The 21,502-nt window shown below is 39.2% G+C and overlaps 1 protein-coding gene across 2 annotated transcripts in view; it reads left to right on the top strand.

The window, feature by feature from the left end:
• RELN (reelin) overlaps window positions 1–21,502 on the top strand; it is a 491,382-nt gene that overhangs the window by 358,469 nt on the left and 111,411 nt on the right. For both annotated transcript variants that reach the window (XM_006137543.3, XM_075926876.1), the window contains 6 exons: window positions 8,731–8,936; window positions 10,802–10,973; window positions 11,270–11,470; window positions 15,767–16,002; window positions 19,311–19,468; window positions 20,332–20,539. In XM_006137543.3, coding sequence (XP_006137605.2) covers window positions 8,731–8,936; window positions 10,802–10,973; window positions 11,270–11,470; window positions 15,767–16,002; window positions 19,311–19,468; window positions 20,332–20,539 — 1,181 coding nt within the window. The remainder of the gene's footprint in view (window positions 1–8,730; window positions 8,937–10,801; window positions 10,974–11,269; window positions 11,471–15,766; window positions 16,003–19,310; window positions 19,469–20,331; window positions 20,540–21,502) is intronic.

Here is a 21,502-nt window from a genome sequence, read left to right as displayed (position 1 = left end):
CTCCGTGTCTCCCTGGTCTGCTGGGGGGAGGGGGGCGCAGCTAGTGTGCCCTCCCCCCCCCCAGCAGACCAGGCTTTTCTCGACGACAACGCCTGGGGTAGAGCAGCTGGGGAGCTGTGGGTTGGTCCCGCAGCACCGCTCCTCGGTGCTACTGGACCAACCCGGCAGCACCCCAGCTGCTCTGCCCCAGGCGTCCCCAAGTCAGCCGCTGCTGAAACTGACCAGCGGCTGACTACAGGAAGCCCGAGGCAGAGTTGCTCTGCCCCGGGCTTCCTGGAATCAGCCACTGATCAGTTTCAGCAGTGGCTGACTTGGGGACACCTGGGGTAGAGCAGCTGGGGTGCTGCCGGGTTGGTCCCCGCAGCGCTGAGGTGCGGCGCTGCGGGGACCTACCCGGCAGCGCCCCAGCTGCTCTGTCACAGGCGTCCAAATTCAGACGCTGTTGAAACTGATCAGTGGCTGATTCCAGTAAGCCCAGGCCAGAGCAACTCTGCCTCACGCTTCCTGTAGTCAGCCGCTGGTCAGTTTCAGCAGCAGCTGAATCTGGTCGCCAGTTCCGACTTACATACAAATTCAGCTTAAGAACAAACCTACAGTCCCTATCTTGTACATAACCCGGGGACTGCCTGTACTATATTTTATTTCAAGTAACTCACAATTTGCATTGGTAACTGTTATTTAATTCTTTTTCCTAAGCATGAACAGTAATCTTTCAGAGAATAGTTCTTTCACTATACCCTCAAGGCATGCAACATTTTGTCAAGTCAAAGAAGTGGAGCTGGTGAAAATACAAATATGTTACTCCTCCAGCCTTCTGTAAAATGCCTGGCTAGGTCTTGTCAGACTACGTTGCATAACTCAATTGGCTCACATACAAAAATAACATGAAACAAAGAGAAAATTTGGAAATCTGCAGATCAATAATATATAATCAAATGAAAGCAAAAAGATACCTTTACAGCCAAGTGTAAGAGTAGGAGTATGGCTTTGTGATTACAGACTTACATTCCCTCAGCTGTAATATCTGACTTTGTTACCAGAAGGAAGACTATTCACATAGTTATGTGGTTTCCTTTTCTGAACCAGATCCAACTGCCATTGCGGTCCATAGAAGTTGGATCAGGTCTTGAGGAATTAGCTAATATGTCAAGCTGTGTAACTATATGTTGTTTATCTTATTTTCACATCTCTATTCCATCAAGTAATTGTTAGAACTTCTATACCTGCAGGGGTTCTGGAACAATTTTTATGCTGGAGATGCTGTGATCCATGGAAGCAAAGTATATAAATCCTGTGTTATAATGGAAACCACTTTGAGCCAGGGGGTGCAATAGCACCCCCAGTTCTAACACCAGTGTATATGTGTATAGCCAAGTCTCCTGGAAATGCAATGCTGTGCTGCAAGTTTCATAATAGACAAATCAGTCTGTCTAGCTAATTGTGCTAATTGGATTTTTGACATAATTGTCTTCTCTGTAAGATGTTTCTCTTTCTGGCTCATTTTCTCTGGCCAAGTTTCTCAAATTAATTTGCTAATTTAGAATTAACCTAGTATGAACTGGGGTTCTCTTTTATGATATTTCTTCTTACTTCTGCTTAGGAAGAGTGAAAATCTCATTTAGAAATTCTTGGCTTCTTTCTATTGATCTCTAGGGGTTGGGTTAGCATTTATTTTTTCAGTAGCAGCAGTCTGAGTGCCATAATTGAAGGTGGCTTATTTAATTTCTGTTTAGATGTTCTGTGTTCAATGCACCTCACAGCCATGGTGATAGAGGTTATAATAAATTATTTGTAATCATTGGTTGACATTTGTGTGTTGTTTTGGAAGCACGTACATATGTGTTGATATTTCTTTCTATTTGTTCAAATAGCCACTTTATATTTGAACTGCTAATGTTTACTGCCATTATCAGTCTCTTGTTTCAGGATTAATTTGGGCTTTGTTCTACTGACTCTTTGTTTATCTTTTATCTTATTGTAATCAGTTGTAGGTGTGTTTGCAGCATGTACTCTTCCAATTAGCCCCCTACATTTCCATCGTGAGTTTGCGTAACTGCAAACTGCCTATTTTAATTAACCTAATTTTATAGCTGATTATTCTGTTTGGGAGAGTGGATTTTGTGTTATATGTATGAGAGGCACATCAAACCTGTCTGAAATAGTATCTTGGTTCTTCACATGAAGCTTGATTCGCCTCTGCTAGTTCAGGGGATAAAGTAAATTGCAATCAGACCCTGAATCATGTGGGACTGGTAGAACCTCAGAAGATTGTGCGATTACATGTCTTCTTTCCCCACTCCCTTAGAGGTTCAGTTTGATCAGGACAGTTTTGAATTCCAGCTCTGTCTCTGAAGAATGTTGCCATGGAGGCTCCTAGGGGAGTATCGGTCTCCCACTCCTTCCCCCTAGTCTGCCCATGCTCCCTCCCTGACTAGTATAATACATTATGGCTACATCTACACTGCATGCTTCTTGGACAAGAACTGTTTTGCGCAAGAGCATGTCCACACTGCCATGTGCTTTTGCATAAGAGATGTGCTTTTGCGCAAGAGTGTCCATGGCAGTGTGGATGCTCTCTTGCACAAGAAAGCTCTCATGGACATTTTAGCCATAGGAGTTTCTTGCACAAGAAACCCCTGTTGCCCATCCACACTGCCTTCTTGTACAAGAGCTCTTGCGCAAGAGGGCTTATTCCTCATGGGGAGAGGAATAACTCTTGCACAAGAAGCCCTCTGTTCCAACGCTTTACTGTAAATTTACTTGTGCAAGAACGTGCACGCAGTGGTGATGCTCCACAAGTTTTTGCACAAGAACAGCCATTCTTGCGCAAAAAGCCTGCAGTGTAGACATAGCCTATTGGTACCACGCAAGCCAGTACTGGGCTTCACAGCAGAGCTGCTCTTGCGGTCATCTTACCTTACCACCTTCTTGTTCCAGGTAGAATTTCCTCATGTGTGGGCCCCAGAGTATGGCAGAAAAGCTTATGTATTTTCAAGTGAAACAATACACCACTTGGCTTTAATTTCATCTCATTAGGATCAAGAGATGTTTTGCACAGTTATAAAACAAGTTTTAAGCTGATAAAATCTGCAGTTGGCTGCAGAATCTCAAGAACTTAATTTGGTTTCATTATTGCTCTACACATGTAAATGGACAGATACTTTGATATACTGCATATATGGTGTATTGCACTTGCTAGCTATGGAACTGGATGTATATGATGCATGTAATTCCAAAACAAAAGATGCAGCAAGGTCTGAGCTAAAATGCTGTAGACAGTTGTATGTTCTGTTTTTTTCCATGAACTGAAGGAAAGGTTTTAATCCATTGCACTTTTTGCTTCTAAAGTGCAGCTGGCATTTTAAACCCCGGCACCAAAACCTTTTCACTTATGTCCAATTAGATCACATCAGTTGCCTATCATCTGGACGGGAAGTCTGAAGACAGTTATAGAAGGAGGCATGATAACAATTTCAAAATTATAGATGTCGTTGGAAATATCTTAACCATCTTTGTAAAGTCAACCAACCTTCCCATTAATAATGCTACTTTGTATTTAGAGACAAAGATGAATCTGTGATTCTGTAGACAATTAAAGATAACATGAGTGCCCACTACTCTGCTCTGCTGTGTCCCTGTCTTCTGCTTGTTTTTGTCTGTCATGGAACCCTGAGTTCAACTTTGTTGCTATTGTGGCAGATCAGTTAATATGCTGTGGGGATGGAACAAACAATCTATAAATTTGGGGTTAGACGGTTAATCCATTTTGTAGCCGTAGTTCGAAGAAACAGAAGACTCCACAGAGCCAGAGTACTCTCTTGATGGATCTAGTTCCTAGTTTATTCCAACCCAATGAGTCAGTGACTTCCATAACATTTTTTTATAAAGAGCAATTAACCCAAACTGAGCTAGTTCTTTTCTCTTCTGCCTTGATTCTTTGGTGAAAGTTGATCCCTAGGAGCAAATGCTGGCAGTTTTGGCACTGACTTCAGTTGAACTCTATTGAAAATTATTTGCCCCGGGAAAGGGCTTTAATCGCCTCCCTTCAACTGTTGGGCAGTCCACACATCAGGTTATAGCTCTTAATAAAGTTTATTTATGTGTTTACTATAATGTCAGTGACACTCAATACCAAAATGTGCTAAGCTATGGCTATTTTTAGAGCACAGAAATGGTGAAAACAATGTTGCCTAACCGGTTAACCAGTTAACCAGTGATCTGGCAGGTTTAGAGCAGCCCCCTGACTGCAGGATCCCATTAAACTGGTTAACTGATTAAATGGGATTTTTCACCCCTACTCTCCACCTGCACAGATACTCTTGGATGATGGTTTTTCCTATCACCACTTTACCTATATTAATGGATGGCAGTACAGCATTGGCCAGTCCTTGAACCTGATAACAGGTGATAAGATCAGTTTCACCTCCTTTTTGCTTCTCTAAATCTTCCTCTAAGATTTTTGTTCTTTTTTGATAATTTCTCATAATTTCTCCATTATCCATCCCCCATCTCCAGCCATTTCCAGGTCTTTTGTTCAGTTTCCCAGTGGTCGCTGGATCTGTAACTGTAATTTTCAAGTATCTCTATTTCCATCAGCATGACTGAGACACAGTAGAAATCCCTCCATATTTTTTAGCACACAACAGTAGCATCAAATTCTTCCTCAAACTACATCTTTATTGGATTGGATGAGCTCTTGAAATTGCCTTGGAAACTAGCGGTGAAAGAATCCACTCATTAGGCCATAGGGCAGCCATGAAGCTATTTCGTGGCTGATAGGTCACTGCCATAGCTGGAGCACCCTACATGCAGAAGACAAAATGCACATAAATGCTGATGAACGCAAAGTATTTCACTCTGGAAAACAACTACACGTGAAAATGATGGTGTCTAAATTAGCTTTACCACCAATGAAAGAGATCTTGGAGACACTGTAGATAGTTCTTGCTCTGGGTGTCACTAGCCTGTGATTGCCAGAGGCTGGGAGTAGACAAATGTTTGCCTGGTCTGTTTATTCCATCTGAAACATTTGGAATTGGCCACTGTTAAAAGACAGGATACTGAGTTAGGTGGACCAATGGTCTAACCCAGTATGGCCCTTTTTATGGCTTTAAACCACTTCCATAGAAGGGAGAATCTGGTGGATCTGCACAGTGTCAAAGCCACTAGTCCTACCCTCAAATCCTTTTTTGGGGGGGGTAGGACCCTACAGCTCCTCCTCCTACAAAAGCACTGCACTGGCTCTGCTGCAGGCATGGCCCCCTATCATAGAATCATAGAATAATAGGACTGGAAGGGACCTCGAGAGGTCATCGAGTCCAGCCCCCCGCCCTCAAGGCAGGACCAAGCTCCGTCTACACCATCCCTGACAGATGTCTATCTAACCTGTTCTTAAATATCTCCAGAGAGGGAGATTCCACCACCTCCCTTGGCAATTTATTCCAATATTTGACCACCCTGACAGTTAGGAATTTTTTCCTAATGTCCAATCTAAACCTCCCCTGCTGCACTTTAAGCCCATTACTCCTTGTCCTGTCCTCAGAAACCAAGAGGAACAAATTTTCTCCTTCCTCCTTGTGACACCCTTTTAGATATTTGAAAACCGCTATCATGTCCCCCCTTAATCTTCTTTTTTCCAAACTAAACAAGCCCAGTTCATGCAGCCTGGCTTCATAGGTCATGTTCTCTAAACCTTTAATCATTCTTGTTGCTCTTCTCTGTACCCTTTCCAATTTCTCCACATCTTTCTTGAAATGTGGCGCCCAGAACTGGACACAGTACTCCAACTGAGGCCTAACTAGTGCAGAGTAGAGCGGCAGAATGACTTCACGAGTTTTGCTTACAACACACCTGTTGATACAACCTAGAATCATATTTGCTTTTTTTGCAACAGCATCACACTGTTGACTCATATTCAACTTGTGGTCCACTATGACCCCTAGATCCCTTTCTGCCATGCTCCTTCCTAGACAGTCGCTTCCCATCTTGTATGTATGGAACTGATTGTTCCTTCCTAAGTGGAGCACTTTCCATTTATCTTTATTAAACCTCATCCTGTTTACCTCTGACCATTTCTCTAACTTGCTAAGGTCATTTTGAATTATGTCCCTATCCTCCAAAGAAGTTGCAACCCCACCCAGTTTGGTATCATCTGCAAACTTAATAAGCGTAAAAGAGAGATCATGTATTCAGAGTGGAAATACGCTACTCTGTAAAACCACTGTTGAACCTGATTCTGCCCTCCTCTTTGCTGACGACACACTTCAATAGTTCAGATTAGAGAAACATGGTAAATGTCCTTTGCTGATACTCAAAACAAGACTTCTAAATACTACCATGCCAGTTCTGCTTTCTGCTGATGTAAATCCAAAGAAATTTGTCATCAAACATACATAGTCTAATGAGGGTCATTGTGTCAGCCAGAGTAATCATGGTTAAAGGCATCACACCAGTTGTGAAATCCTGGGATCTCTGGAGCAATCTGTGCACAGTACCTGGTTGGGTCAGGTCTTCCATCTCTTTGCATGTCATTTGAAAGTTTGAGAACATGGTGTGCTCGGTTAGTTTTGTCCATCCTGGTGACATGGCTGAAGAGTATGTAAATCCACTTTGGAATATAAGAAGCAGATAAAGGAAGGCCACATTCTGGGGAGATTGTGGCATTCTGCACAAAGTGAAACCACTATATGCTCAGGATTTGGCTATGATAGAGATTTTACAAAGTAGTTCCAGTGATTTGAATTGAGTAACCTCTGATCTACACTAGTGTGAGTGGAAGCAGAACATATCCATATGTGCAATATGAAACATATACAAGAACTGAAGGTAAAATGCCTCTTTTTTACCGCTGTTGCAAGAGTCCACTTTATCCACTTTAGTGAATGCTACCATGGACTGTCTCCATAAAGGAGTAATAAAAAGCAGAGATATCAAACATACTGATCCTAAGGTATAGGGGAGGGCCTGGAAATTGACTCTGCTACTCTGATCATTAGATCCTTGATAGCTGTCATGATAATGATGATGCGTGCCTCAGAAAAATGGGAGATTTACAACCGAAAATGAATGAAAAAAATAGTGGAGAAAGTCGGATGCCTATGGATATGTTGAATGATGTGAATGGGGGAAAGTTATGAGTTTGAGGTGAACATAACCATCTGTGGTAAGAATATATCTGAGATCATGGAAGCAACCCAGAAGACAGGAGATATTTCATGGGTAGGTGGAAAAGAGCATGAATAAAAGAGAGAGTAAAGGTTTGTCTACACTGCCACCCTAGGTCGAACTAGGAGCAATGAGGAGTAACGGTAGTTTGAATTAGGAACTTTAACTCGAACTACCTAGTTTGTGCCGCATGTAGAACTACGGGGCATTTAAAAATGGCGGGGCCCAGGAACATGCAAATATTTGCAAGTTCATTTGCAAGTTCGAATGCCTATATTAGCCACCCTAGTTTAAATTAGGGTGGCAGTGTAGACATACCCCAAGTGCTCTGTGAAAGTAGATTCTGCACAACACTGGTCCTATATATTTTTAAGGTGCAATATGGAAGGAAAATGCAGGAAATTAACAATGGTATTACAATAGGTATGTGCTAGTCCATATCCTATAATATGCTAGGCACCCTCATATCCGTTTAAAGTCAGTGGGAATTGCCAGTATGTGAAGAAGTTCATTCTCTTCTGGTGCCTCCTGGCGAGTAAATGTATCATCCTGGTGAGTAAATGTATCATAGGAGCTCTCTCCTCTCTAATGGCCACATGGTCTCTGTGGTGACCTGCCTTTTCCTATGACTTGGCCTCCAGCCAGGTCACTTTAAAGTCTGTCCCCTTCTGGAATAGTCCACAAACAAAAAACAAAGAATTATTGTGACTAAACCAAGATAATAGGAAATGAAGGGCAATGATTTTCAATCAGCATGAATCGGAATCTTGGGCAGTGGTCATCTGAGAGGTTCCTGCCTTCAGTCACCCCTTTCCTCATAAGCTGAGGGTCTTTTTCTCTTCTCTGGTCTGCCAACAACTACCTTGTCATGATTCTACTCCAGCCTATGCATGCCTTGCAAATATGGAGACTGGAGTTATCTGACCATTGAGCAGTTCTTTAACCCTTTGTTGTCCAGTGTGTAGTTTGTATACGCCATCACACAGTGCTGAACAATTTGGAGAATCTATCAATTAAAGTGGTAGTACAAAATTTGTCTGGGAAAATTAGATTTAAGGGCCAGACTTTTAAAATAGCTTAGTACAGTTCCACAATGTCCCAATGGGATTTGCTAGGTGCTGAACACTTGAAAAAATCTGTCCCTGAGTAGTTCTGGTTGTACAAGGTCTGTTCCCTCCTGGCTCCCCTGAGGTTGTAAGGTGTCCAAAAGCAATGGGGAGAGGAGAGAAGAGAGCGAGTCAGTTTCAAAGTTTACAAAAAGTGTTTAAAGCCTTACATTCCTAATACTAGATAAATAATTTACAAAAATGTGGACTGCTGGGCTTGTAATGATCAAAATGTGTACAAAGTAGAAATAGTATCACGAGTTATTAAAGTGGAAAGAGTGGTTAAGGTAGGGAAAATTACATTTGCACAAAATGAAACTATTTTGCATTGCACTAGATTGCACATAATTTTCCACATACAACTATGTTTGACGTTTAGACATTTTCAGGCAAAGCATTTTAGAGTGATGATTAACAATCTGAATATGTTTATTTTTTCTTATATACCTCTGTAACATAGGATGGAAAAAGGCAATTGGTGAGCTGGGATCTAGACACCACCTGGGCAGATTTTGTCCAGTTTTACATTCAGATAGGTGGGGAGAGTTCTTCATGCAATAAACCAGACAGCAGAGAAGAAGGTGTGTTACTGCAGTACAGCAACAATGGAGGTATCAACTGGCACCTACTCGCAGAGATGTATTTCTCTGACTTCAGCAAACCTAGGTAAGGCATTGGTTCAGACTAAAGCCATATAATATCAGACCTTTTAAAACATCTCTCTCTCTCTGAAACAAAAACAATACAAGGCATAATTCTTGAAATTCATTACAAGGAAACTCTTCCACGCTGCAATAGTAAAATACTATGACTAGTAATACTAGGATTAAAAATAAAGCTGAACCTTAAAGAAAAACTATAGTGAAAAGTAAAAGTTTCAGATAGTCAATTCAATCTGCAACATGACCAGATTGCTAATATATATACAAAGTTAAAAGGAAGATTTAGAACTTGCACAAAATGAGGTACAGAGATTTGTTGTTTTCTTTTATCTCTGATTTCAGCTCTGTTGAATGTGTATTGATATTACATGCAAAAAAACTACATTAAAAGAACATTAAGGATGCAGTTAAATGCTCCAAAATTGCAAAATGCCAGAATTAAGGTTGCTTTGATTACATTTATCAATCTTCGGTATTTAAATGGTTTATATTTATCAATCTTAGGTATTTATATGGTTTCTGTTACTGTACTATGTCAACACTTCATAGGCTTTAATATGTTTAGCCTTACCACCCTCTTGTGAGATAGGTAAAGTCTCTGATTCCTGGTCTCTCTGGCCTACTGTTCAATTGTGGATGTGCTCGAGCTGCTCATTGAAGTAGTTAGATGGATTTTTAACATTTTTAACATGTGTCTTTTCCTAAACTCATTCTCAGAAATGTCTGAACTATTTTTTGCTGAACTTTCTCCAAAGAATTTCAGTTTGAGGCAGTCATCCATCATAGAAAATGCAACCATAAATTGTTAAAGTTTAGCAAAATTATATGCACCTGAAAATTGGGTCTTATAATGGAAAATGTAGGACAACCTTAACTGTAAGTGTCACAGCCAGCTCCACCTATAATGTAACAATGATTAATATGGAAGGATAGATTAAATGCCATTTATACCAGTTTGTTTCTCTTATAACATATGTATCTATTTAGGCCAGATGACCTCAAAAATATTTGTTTTTTTACTTATTTTATAAACTTTTAGAATTGCTAGTTCCATAAAAATTAAGCTCTTACTAATTTAAAAAAAACCCCACAAATTACAAAACAGCCACAATGGTAATAAATGGGAGGATTTCTTTAGTTGCCAAAAGAGAAACCATTAAAACATATGTGTTTATAATTTAGATTACAATTAACATGTTAAAAATAAATCACAACATAGGATTCAGTCCTATAATTATAATATGCGCTAAACAGGGAACATCTGAAAATATTTTATTCAATGACACACCAGTCAGAATGTGTATCCTAATTAATCAGTTTGAAGTATGACATCATTTGGACTAAAAATAATTTCAGTTTATTGGTAAGACATACTTCTAATATGTCCAAATCAATTATACTTAATGAAGATTATTCAAGACATGAAACACACAGTTATTTTTGTTATTTTTATTCGTATTTCTATATTTATCAGAAAAGTACTATAGCATAAGGATGGCACCAAAAAGGAATGCCTGATTTGTTGAAATTGTCTTTTGATATTGCTATGGAGAATTGTTATAAAACTTAATCATACTTTCAGTGACAGCTTTCTAGACTATTTTTATTTACTGTTTTTAACTATAGTAGCTTTTTATAAGCCCTTTTGAGTTCAAGGACCCATTGTGCTAGGCAAGACAAAGGAAGTATCATTATCCCTATTTTACAGATCTGAAGCCGATTTCCAAGAATTTGGAAGATTTCTGAGGATTTCTACCTGTAAAAAAGATTTTACCTTTTTTGGTCTCCATCCTCTGTTCTACAGTGTTTCATGTGTCTCTTTAAGAACTCAATATTCTATAAAAGTTCTGCTAAAATCTTGTCTTTTAGATTTGTCTATCTTGAGCTTCCTGCTGCTGCAAAGACACCTTGTACTAGATTCCGCTGGTGGCAACCAATATTTTCAGGGGAAGGTTATGACCAGTGGGCCATTGATGATATCATCATTTTGTCAGAAAAGCAAAAGCAGATCATTCCTGTCATTAACCCAACATTACCACAGGTAAAAGCAATTTCAGTAAATAGGTGCCTTAATGAAGCAGGAGCATTAGTAGAGTTTTCCTTGAATTTACTGATTGCTTTTTAAAGAATACTGAAGTATTTGTAGGTATATCCTTGTCTGTTTAGGTACTTATATCTCCTTTAGCATAATAGAATTGGAGCGCCTAATTCTGGTGCTAAGTGAGTTACATGCATAACTCCTTGTGTGTTAACATAAAAAAGAGTGTTTGAAAGTTACTTTATTGTGATGCCATACAGAGTGGTGGTGGTATTTGATGTATCTTTCATTTCTGACAGAACTTTTATGAAAAGCCAGCATTTGATTACCCTATGAACCAGCTCAGTGTGTGGCTGATGTTGGCTAATGAAGGGATGACCAAAAATGAAAGTTTCTGTTCTGCCACCCCCTCAGCGATGATATTTGGTAAATCAGATGGAGATCGATTTGCTGTGACTCGGGATTTAACACTGAAACCTGGATATGTCCTGCAGTTCAAGGTATTCTTGTATTTCAGATCTCTGTAGCTCTGGTTGAGGTATACTGGGCTGCTCCTGCATGTAAATATTTCTTACTCACAAAATGGTTCATATAAGTAAGAACTACTTGTGAGATTAAAGGTTGCAAAACATCATTTCCATTTCTGTTTGTGTAAAAGACTCTGCTTTCTGAAAGAAAAAGATAACAACTATAGAGCAGTAAAGCTTTGTGTGTTTCACCAAAATAAATGTTACAAGCTTGTTATATTTTAATAAGCTTCTGAAGCGGTGACATGAAATGACTGTTGTTTTATTCCATTCAGTATCAGGAAATGCTACTGCAATGGTGGGGGAGACTTTATCTCATTTGGGACCCAGTGACTACAAAGCTTCCATGTGGCATGAGTGCATTTTTTATCCTTAAAACTATTTAAGAATTTACAAGCTATTCTATACTCCAATGTGAGTTTTTCAAATAATTTATATTGTATTGTGTCAGTGAATATAGGCTCCAATTAGCATTTTCTTCTTTCTTGTGACAATACATCAGAATATAAACTCAAAAGAAAGTGTATGTGCTTTGACAAGCTGTTGTTTCTGAACCTTAATCAAAATTTTATTGAGTTTATAATGAAATCCCATTGGTAAATTCTGGGGGTCGGTTGCAATGCAATTTTAATGAGCTAGCCACAAATACATGGTCCTTACATAATTGGTGGATACAGACACTGAATAATTTACAAACAGAATTATTAAAGAGATCAGCTGTTTACAGGCAACTTTTCAATATAATTCCCACAGTTCTCTAAATAGGAAAGTTGGCTAAAATAAGGGAATTTGTAAAATAATCTCATTCCATTTAGAAGTTGTTCTGATAAAATGCTATGCCATCTGAGGACTACATTTCATTGCATAAATTACTGTTCATTTTGTGGCCCCTAAGACTGTTTTGCAAAACAAAAACACTTAAATATGTAAATATGATTTCACTAGAAAAACACACTAATCACATTTTGACACTTTTTCTACTTGAGTGACAAAATCATTGTTCTGTGGGTCTTATAATCAGCAGGAATCCAGGCATGAGTACAGGCTAAATAAATCAGACTATTTTTAAAGTTTTCCAGACGAAACTTTCAGCAAAGTAACGTGAACTAACAAACAAAAAACGTATCTATTGAAGCAGTAATAATCTCTTTCTTTGTGTGTATATTGATTAGTGTCTCAAATTAGGACAGTTGCTTAAGCAGGTGTTTTAAGTCTATCTCTGGTTAAGAATCATTTAAGCAGGTGATTAACATCAGTATTAAAATTAACAATAGAAGTTATTCATGCTCTTTTTGTTATAAGGGAACTAGAGGCTGTAATAATTAAATCCTGTTTGCCAATAGATTGTCAGACATTTGCAGAGGAATGTTAAAAAGAAAGGTGAGCACTCCATCATAGACTTTGCTTAGATTGTTCCCTGCAATTTTAAGTGTCTGTGATCACTTGCAGTCTAAAAGTTATTGAAATATAGTTAAAGCTATACAACTTCCCCATCATTTCATGCATAATAATTACATATAAGGAAATTTGTAAAGTAATCTCATTCCATTTAGAAGTTGTTGTAAAGAATAATTATATATCCTTGTGAAATAGTTGAGTGATTAATACTTTGTATAATTCAACCTTTCTTTTTTGGATTTAGTATTTTTTGCAAACATTTTAGCAAAAATTTGAAATCTATTCTTTCCATTTGCCATCATATATGAATGGTGGGGATAGAATTGATGAGATAATGAAGCATTATATTTGGGCATAATTCTCTTATTACATAGGCCTATAGAATAGACAATATAGAATTATATATAGGATGATTCATAAATCTATAGAAGGGACAGTGTTTTCAATTTTGTAGGTTTTAGAGTAATTTCTACAGAAACCTATTAATTTTGTCCCTTTTAAATTTTATAGGACTTTATAAGGGCTTATTTGTCAAAAATGGCTAAATTTTGCAGAACGTTTTTCTTTCAATGAATAATTTAACTAGCTGTAGCTGAGCATTCCTCTTTCTGATAATCACTTTATTGTAAAGCATCTTCTATTACATCTCTGGCATGTTCTACCCTCCACCTATTATTTTGGAAGGAGAGGTAAGGTTCATATACCTACCTTCCTGTCCCTGACTGGCTTCCAGAATTAAATACCTCCCATTAATTCCTCACCATCCCAATTGCCATGATATTGCGTAGTTTTTACAGTGGAGGTGCTTTCTACAGGTCAGTAATGAAAGCTAATATTCCCTTTTCAAATGTTCCATTTTTAATTTTTGAAAACTGATAAATATTCTTATTTAATGTGTGCTGCTGGCACTTTTTGAGATTTTTTTCAAATTCCCTGGCTACTGGGGAGTGATCCTGCACCTCTTGCTCACTAAGGTGTGTCTTGACTACAGGGTTTTTTCGAAAAAAACTTCCCCTGTGTCTAGACTGCTGCCGCGTTCTTTCAAAATCAAATTGAAAGAACGCGGCAGTTTTTTCGGCTGCGGTAAACCTCATTTTATGAGGAAGAACACCTTTTTTCAAAAGTGCTCTTTCAAAAAAAAGGGGTTCTTGAATGTAAACAGGACTTTTTCGAAACAGAGCATCCAGACTGCCTATCCCCTAGGCCATGCGGAAACCCGCCCCACCACCTTACCGCGGGGAGGCCCTTTATCCCGCCTGCCCCAGGGCCGCCTGGCTGTTCCCTGAACCCATCCCATCCCGACCCTGGGGGAAGCAGGACTCGAACCTCGAAAAAGCAGCTCGCTTTTTCGAAAGAAGTGGTTGAAGTCTAGATGCTCTCTTTCAAAAGAGGCTTGTAGTCTAGACGTAGCCATACATACATAATCCAACTGGAATGAATGGACTAGATTGCAACATGTGGCCACATCCTGGAGCATTGGATGGTATTTGGAATTTTGGGAGGGATTGTGTCTCAGGGGACACAAAGAGGTGGAATGTGCAGTCTGCATTATTCCACAGTATATTCCCCTCTTTGAGGCCAGCTATGCACAGAGATATAGACTATTCTAGCCTCTTGCATGGAGTAAGGAAGTTTCCTTACTCTTTCCCACCGATCCACTTGCATGATATTCATGGAAAGTCAGGCCTGAGACAATTCATGTGATTAAGGAATCCAGAAAAGGGCTTTTTAAACCAATCTCATCATTTTTGGAACCTAACTCATGATTTTTGAATGCTTGGGATTGCCAATATTGTTGTATTGCTGTCATCATCATAGGTTCTGTAATATTCTTCTGCGTGGTGCTCTTTAGCCTGATTCAGTGCTACAGTTTAAGGAGTTCTGCACACCTTTTCTTTCATTTACAAAGAGAAAGGAATAGAACAGAAGTCCAATAAGAAATGCGGTTTGTGTCATTTATTGCAGAAATACAAGTACAGTGTTATACCTAGTATGTTTTATATGCATAAAATCCACTTTCAAGTATCACTTTTTATGTGCCTAGCAGCCTCAAAAAAGATGCAGCAAAAAATTTTATCGAGGAATGCCTCATGTATGAAATAGATTCCAAAACATAATGGACTCTGATTGTCTTTGGATTTCTATATCTGCCTCACAAATTTTAAAATTACAGATTAGGTATAGATGATAATCAAAAACAAAACTGCAGGTAACTACACACATCAACTCTGCCACCTGCCAGTCACTCCCGCCAGCAATCTTGCTGGCTGCAATGGGTCTGGCTCCAGGCCAAACCAGTGATTTCAGCGCTTAGTGATTTCAACTCTTTAGCCACCACCTAGGCTAGCAAAAGATTCCAGCTTCCACTGGACTAGCAAAAAGATTCCTGATGGAGTCTGCTTTAGGTCTGTCCTTAAAACAAGGGGGAAAGAGGTAGATTGAACCAGTCTTACAGCTCACACTTGACAGGCATGAAGCAGGCTGGCTCAAACCCTTTCCTCCCAACTCCATTCACTCAACTCTGGAAGGGGGAGGCTTGTTCATCTGAGACTTCTTACAATGACAGTGTCTCTCCTGCAAGCACTGGTATCATATTTTACAGTTCCCACATTTAGGAGTAGCATGATTTGTGACCCCACAACAGCCCAAATTAGTTACAATACATCACATTCGATTCTAACAACTGATCCTCCATCAGCCCTGGCTGAATTGGATTTACATAACCACACCCCAGATTCCTTCCCCATCCCAGCATGAGCTGTATTTACATATCAACATTTACTTATCTTGCAAGGCTAAACCACTTCAGCTGGCTGCATTGCAAGCAGTCCTTCAGACTCCTGGCTTACACTTTTATCATATTTCTTGCAGCTGAACATCGGTTGCACTAATCAGTACAGTAGTTCTGCTCCAGTTCTCCTCCAGTATTCCCATGATGCTGGCCTGTTCTGGTCACTTGTGAAAGAGGGCTGCTATCCTGCATCACCTGGAGTCAAAGGATGTGAAGGAAGTTCTCGAGAGCTAAGTGAGCCATCCATGTATTACACAGGAGACTTTGAGGAGTGGACAAGAATTACTGTGGTCATTCCAAGATCTCTTGCAACCAGGTACTGTATGTTTTTAATTCTGCGATAGATATTGTGCTGCAGAATCTCAGAGTTACGAATACCTGGGTAACAGGTTCGTCTTAACTCTGAAATGTTCGTTACTCTGAACAAAATGATACAACGCAACATTGACTTAATACAGCTTTGAAACTTTGCTACGGAGAAAAATGCTGCTTTTAATCATCCTTATACAGATGAATCAAGAACTGAAACATTTTCCCACTTTGGCATATCTCTTCTTTAAACTTTCTCTTCCTTTGTTTTGGCATTTTACATGTAACCGAGTATTGTAGTGTACAATATTCACTGCTTTCATTTTTTTTCTCTGCTGTCTGATGGTGTACTTCCAATTCCAAATGATGTGTCTGGTTGACTGGTCAGTTGTAAATCTTCTGTTCAGAACTCTAAGATTGAACTGTACATGTGAATTTTACTTCTGTACTTAGAGCCCATGCAAGTACGATTTAGCAAACTACCCCACCAAACCACATAAACCAGAAAGAATATATTCATTTCTTAAGGAAAACAAGGCAACCCTGGTCAGTTTAAAGGTGTCAGAAGGGTCCATAAAAAATTAAATTACAAGGCAACAAGCAGCAATAATAAAAACCCATTTTAATTTATCATGAATTACTTTTTCATGGTGTGACCTTTCTTTATGCTTATCAATTAGGTCAGAAACACCAGCAAAAGAGCAATAGGTAATATGAATCAAATAAGATGTCTCAATACTATTAAAATAACAAATGGTCTGGTAGCACTTTAGAGACTAAGGAAACATGTAGATGGTATCATGAACTTTCGTGGGCATAGCCCACTTCTTCAGAAAATCAGTTCTGTTAGATTTTTCTGAAGCTCCCATCAGTGTAGTATCTGGAACAAGGCAGGTAACACCTATTGCTTTTAATGTATGTTATGCCTTCTTGTCTCCCCTTAACTCATCCTGGAATTTTTGTTGTAAACGTACACATGACTTAACTTTGTTTGAAACATTTACTTAAATAAATTTTTTCAATCTGAGCATTGTTACATGACCCACGGAGAAACCTAAAGAGTGATCTATATAAATGAGAAAAACCTCAAAGGTTAGAGATTCTAACAAGCCCCATAGGGTATGTCTACACTACCTCGCTAGTTCGAACTAGCGGGGTAATGTAGGCATACCGGAATTGCAAATGAAGCCCGGAATTTGAATTTCCCGGGCTTCATTTGCATAAGTGGGGCGCCGCCATTTTTAAATCCCCGCTGGTTCGAACCCCGTGCCGCACGGCTACACGCGGCACGAACTAGGTAGTTCGGATGGCGGCGCCCCGCTTATGCAAATGAAGCCCGGGAAATTCAAATCCCGGGCTTCATTTGCAATTGCGGTATGCCTACATTACCCTCCTATTTCGAAATAGGAGGGTAGTGTAGACATACCCATAAAGAAGAGCCTTTCCAGAATCCTACTTGATCTTATTTAAATTTTCACATTTCCATATCCATCCTTCCCATGTCCTCAAATAAAAACTCTGAAGTCTGGCGTACCTCTAGTTCTCCACATAGAAATGTTCCTCTTGTCTGTTCATATACCACCCATTGACTGAGCTTGCCTGCTCTCTTGTCTAAATCTCTCTGAGTGCAGCCATGCTATTGCTATCTGCAATTTTCTGCCCTGTCAGACTGCCAGTCGCTCCTTATGCTTCTCTCTCTGCAAAGATTTACAATATATGGCATGTTGTGTAGCAGGGGGCATCTGTGTCTTTCCTGTGAGGAGTCGAATTATCAGTGTGTATCATAACAAGTTTTTTTTCAGTAATTAGCCAATAAAAGCAGGTGCCAAGTCACACAAATCTGACACTAGCCGATGTGATTTACCCAAAACAAGCAGTACAGAATCAATGCAGCAATCTGTTTGGCATTATGTTCAGTAGCATGATCAGAAAAAAACAACAGCACAACAGAAAGCAAAAAGTTACTTCCAGTATCATAAATTCAGCAACTTAGCATTACAGATGGGACAGTATTAAGTGGCTCCTCATGGGTAAGCATTACATTGGTTATCTGCCAACTGGGAGTTCATGTTTCTGGGGATACTTCTTGGAATATGCTGTGTGGTTAGTTGGTGGAACGTGATGGAGAGCTGACAATTACATTAAAATGTGCCTCTTGTTCCTTGCTTATATGTCATAGTCATGAATAGTAGAAAAAACAATAGAATCATTAGAAAGAGTAAAAACGAATTGTCGTGTTGTTAATGCATTGAAGAGGGGGATCAGCTCTGCTACAGATTTCCTATGTGACTTTGGGTAAACCAGTTAACCTCTGATCCCCATGGACATTTATTCCCAGCTTACCTATCCCAGCCAGCCAGCTTCCAGTGATTCAGAAACTTGGAATGGTTCTCATGATGAGCATATTTTGGATGTTAGAACTAGCTAGGGCCAGCATCACACAGGAGACAAACCGATCTGGAAACCTTCCTGATCCTTTAACTAGCAACTGTAAAACCACTGGCAAGACTATTTCCCAGATGTCATCCTCCTACAAATTGGTCTTTATTATAAGGATTTCTTTTTCTATATAGAAACCTTTTTCACTGAAAAATTTCTTGAGAAATTGTGTAAATTAGCAAGGTCACTGAATTTAAATGAAGTGTTTCAGTTTTCACTAGTTGAGGGTCTGGCTAATGATTTTTAAGGTTAAGATTTGTGGTCAGGACTAAGACACTTATATTCATGTGCACAAAGTACTGTAAAATGCTATACCTACAATTATTTACAGATACTAGCCAGTTCTTGTAATATCTGAATCGTCCTGTCCTAAGCATTTTACACATAAAGACACTGTGCCATCAGTTAAATTCAGCAACCTTGTCAATACTAGAATATTTTATTAAGTACTGTAACAAATGGATTTCAGGAATTTCAAAACTTAACTGCCAGCTCAGCAGTGACTAAGTGGCTAAAGCTATTTGCAGAGCTAAAAGGAGACAAATCACAAAGAGAGCATCTATTTAGTTCACTCCAGCCTAGTAAGCCACATCAAACTCCACTCACCATACTGGGAGTTGTGCTGACAGAGAAACAAAGGAGGTTACAAAACATAAAAGAAACTGTCTGGAATGAAAATTCTTAAGGAAATTTCACAAAAATAGAAGGATGTAAATAAAATGGTCAGTTTTCCAAACATGCATTTGTACCTCATTTATAAAGGCTATTCTAGCAAAGTTTCTTATAATTTCCAGCATGAAACAGTGGATGCAATATAGAAGGGATATGAAAGCAATCAGTGGTAATGCTGTGCCTTTGGTTATAATTTCTTCGCAGTAAGACTAGATTCCGCTGGATCCAGGAGAGCAGCTCTCATAAGAACATGCCCCCTTTTGGCTTAGATGGGGTTTATATCTCAGAGCCTTGTGCCAATTACTGCAATGGTCATGGGGACTGTGTCTCTGGAGTCTGTTTCTGTGATTTGGGCTATACAGGTAAGGCTACATTACTCATATGTGATAGCTGTAAGTATGTTTGTAATGAACTATTGTTTAAAATGTATCCTCTCATTATTTTTCTCTGCTATAGAGGAAAAATATGTCATAGATTGCACAAGCCTGGAGTGAGAATCTCTTTTTTTAATTCCATAAAAGCACATTTCATGAGCTAGTATATCCAACTCTGCCAAAATGGAACATTACAGAAGCACATACACTAGTGATGTTTTCTAACCAATATGACCTTTGAATTTTGCCATCCATATAAATGGAGAAAGAGAGAAAGAGATAAAAGAGAAAACTGGAGAAAATATTATAAACTAAAAAGTCTGCTTAGAATTCTTTTGGCCAATCTTCAAAAGAATTCCTTCCGTTTTCAGTCCCTTGGCCTTGAGATGGCATATGACCAGGAATGAACATATGTTATGACAGACATTCTGTGGAAAATTCTGTTCACTTGTGGTTTCAAGTGTTTTTATAAAGAAAAAAAACTGTGATTGACACCACCAGTTGCATATGCAACTTTTCTAAACCTCTACCACAGCAAAATAACAAATCAACATGTTTTGCACTTAAACAGAAGCAGTAGGATAACACCTTTTCTGTTTGCAAAAAGTGTTTGATCAACATGAAATATTGCAACATTCACCTGTTAACTTAAACATCTTGCTACTTGGAGAAGGGAGGTTAGGGGAGGGAGGCATATTCTGACTAGAAAGGGTATTTGTAAAGAGGATAAAATGGAGGTGCAATCGCTTCATCGTGGAGTTGTTTCATAATTTGCCAATTTACTGCATCTGATTTTCACTGTTCAGCACTATTTCAACAAAGCATCTCCTATATATTTTTTTCTTCTGAAGCCGCACATGGAACCTGTGTGTCTAATGTACCTAATCACAGTGAGATGTTCGACAGGTTTGAGAGGAAGCTGAGCCCTCTCTGGTACAAGATAACTGGAGGTCAGGTTGGAACAGGCTGTGGAACACTCAGTGATGGAAAATCTCTTTACTTCGATGGGCCTGGCAAAAGGGAGGCAAGAACTGTCCCTCTGGATACCACCAATATCAGGTCAATAGTAAATACTGCTTCTTATGTATGTATTTTAGTATTGGGCCCCCTTTATTGTTACAGCAATAAAGCAAGAGACGGTGTGAACCATTCTTGTATTTTTACTGCTACCACTACACAATTAAGGAGCAATTTAGGGAGAAAATACAGCGTGCTCCCAGCAGAAAATACTGTTTTTGAAAGCTCTGGGCAAAATCTTTCCTTGAAAAAAAAAATGAGGAAGAGGAAAAGTTAAGATTTGCAAGGGAATGGCAACCTAAAAAATGTGATCCTTTGCATCTGGAAGGATGGCTCAGCAGCAGGTTCTAGATAAAAGAGGCAGGAGGCATGGCCTTGAATTTATACAAAACCAGAGAATGCATGAAGAACCTATTCTTCAAACCTGCTGAAATCATTCTTCTTCACTTGTTCTCCTGAACCCTATACATCCTGGCAGCATGGCCATGCAGCCATTATCTACCTGCCTACTGCTGCACCATACTTCCATCTGTAAGGAGAGCAGAAATTGGAGTGGGAGTTAATGCTGTAGGATCAGGAATAAGTAATGTGATAATTAGCCACATTCTTTATGGGTGACTTCTAGAGCCCTGCACGGATACAAAGTTGGTATCCACATCTGCATGTATATCTGTAAAAATGAGCTGCAGATATCTGCATCTATAACCACAGATGAGGATACCAGCAGATATAAAGTGGATATCTGCAGATTTGCAGGGCTCTAATGATTTCAATTATTAGATTGGACTACATAGAGTGAGCATTCCCTAATGCCACTATTTTTTCAGTCCATTTACTCCCCAATTAACTCTGTGTGTGCAGGGGCTTCAATGACATTGCTGGCATCTTGGAGGGGAGCAGCATGCAACATAACAACATCATAACAACAACTGTCTTTTTTTGAGTGTTCCATTCTTGATTGGCTGGTATTTGTGTGCATTTGATCCATGTGAGAGAGGAGATCAC

The sequence above is a fragment of the Pelodiscus sinensis genome, chromosome 1 (genome assembly GCF_049634645.1).
Source record: "Pelodiscus sinensis isolate JC-2024 chromosome 1, ASM4963464v1, whole genome shotgun sequence".
Taxonomy (NCBI): domain Eukaryota; kingdom Metazoa; phylum Chordata; order Testudines; family Trionychidae; genus Pelodiscus; species Pelodiscus sinensis.
Note: the sequence above shows the minus strand (reverse complement) of the source record. Positions and strands in the feature narration are given on the sequence as shown.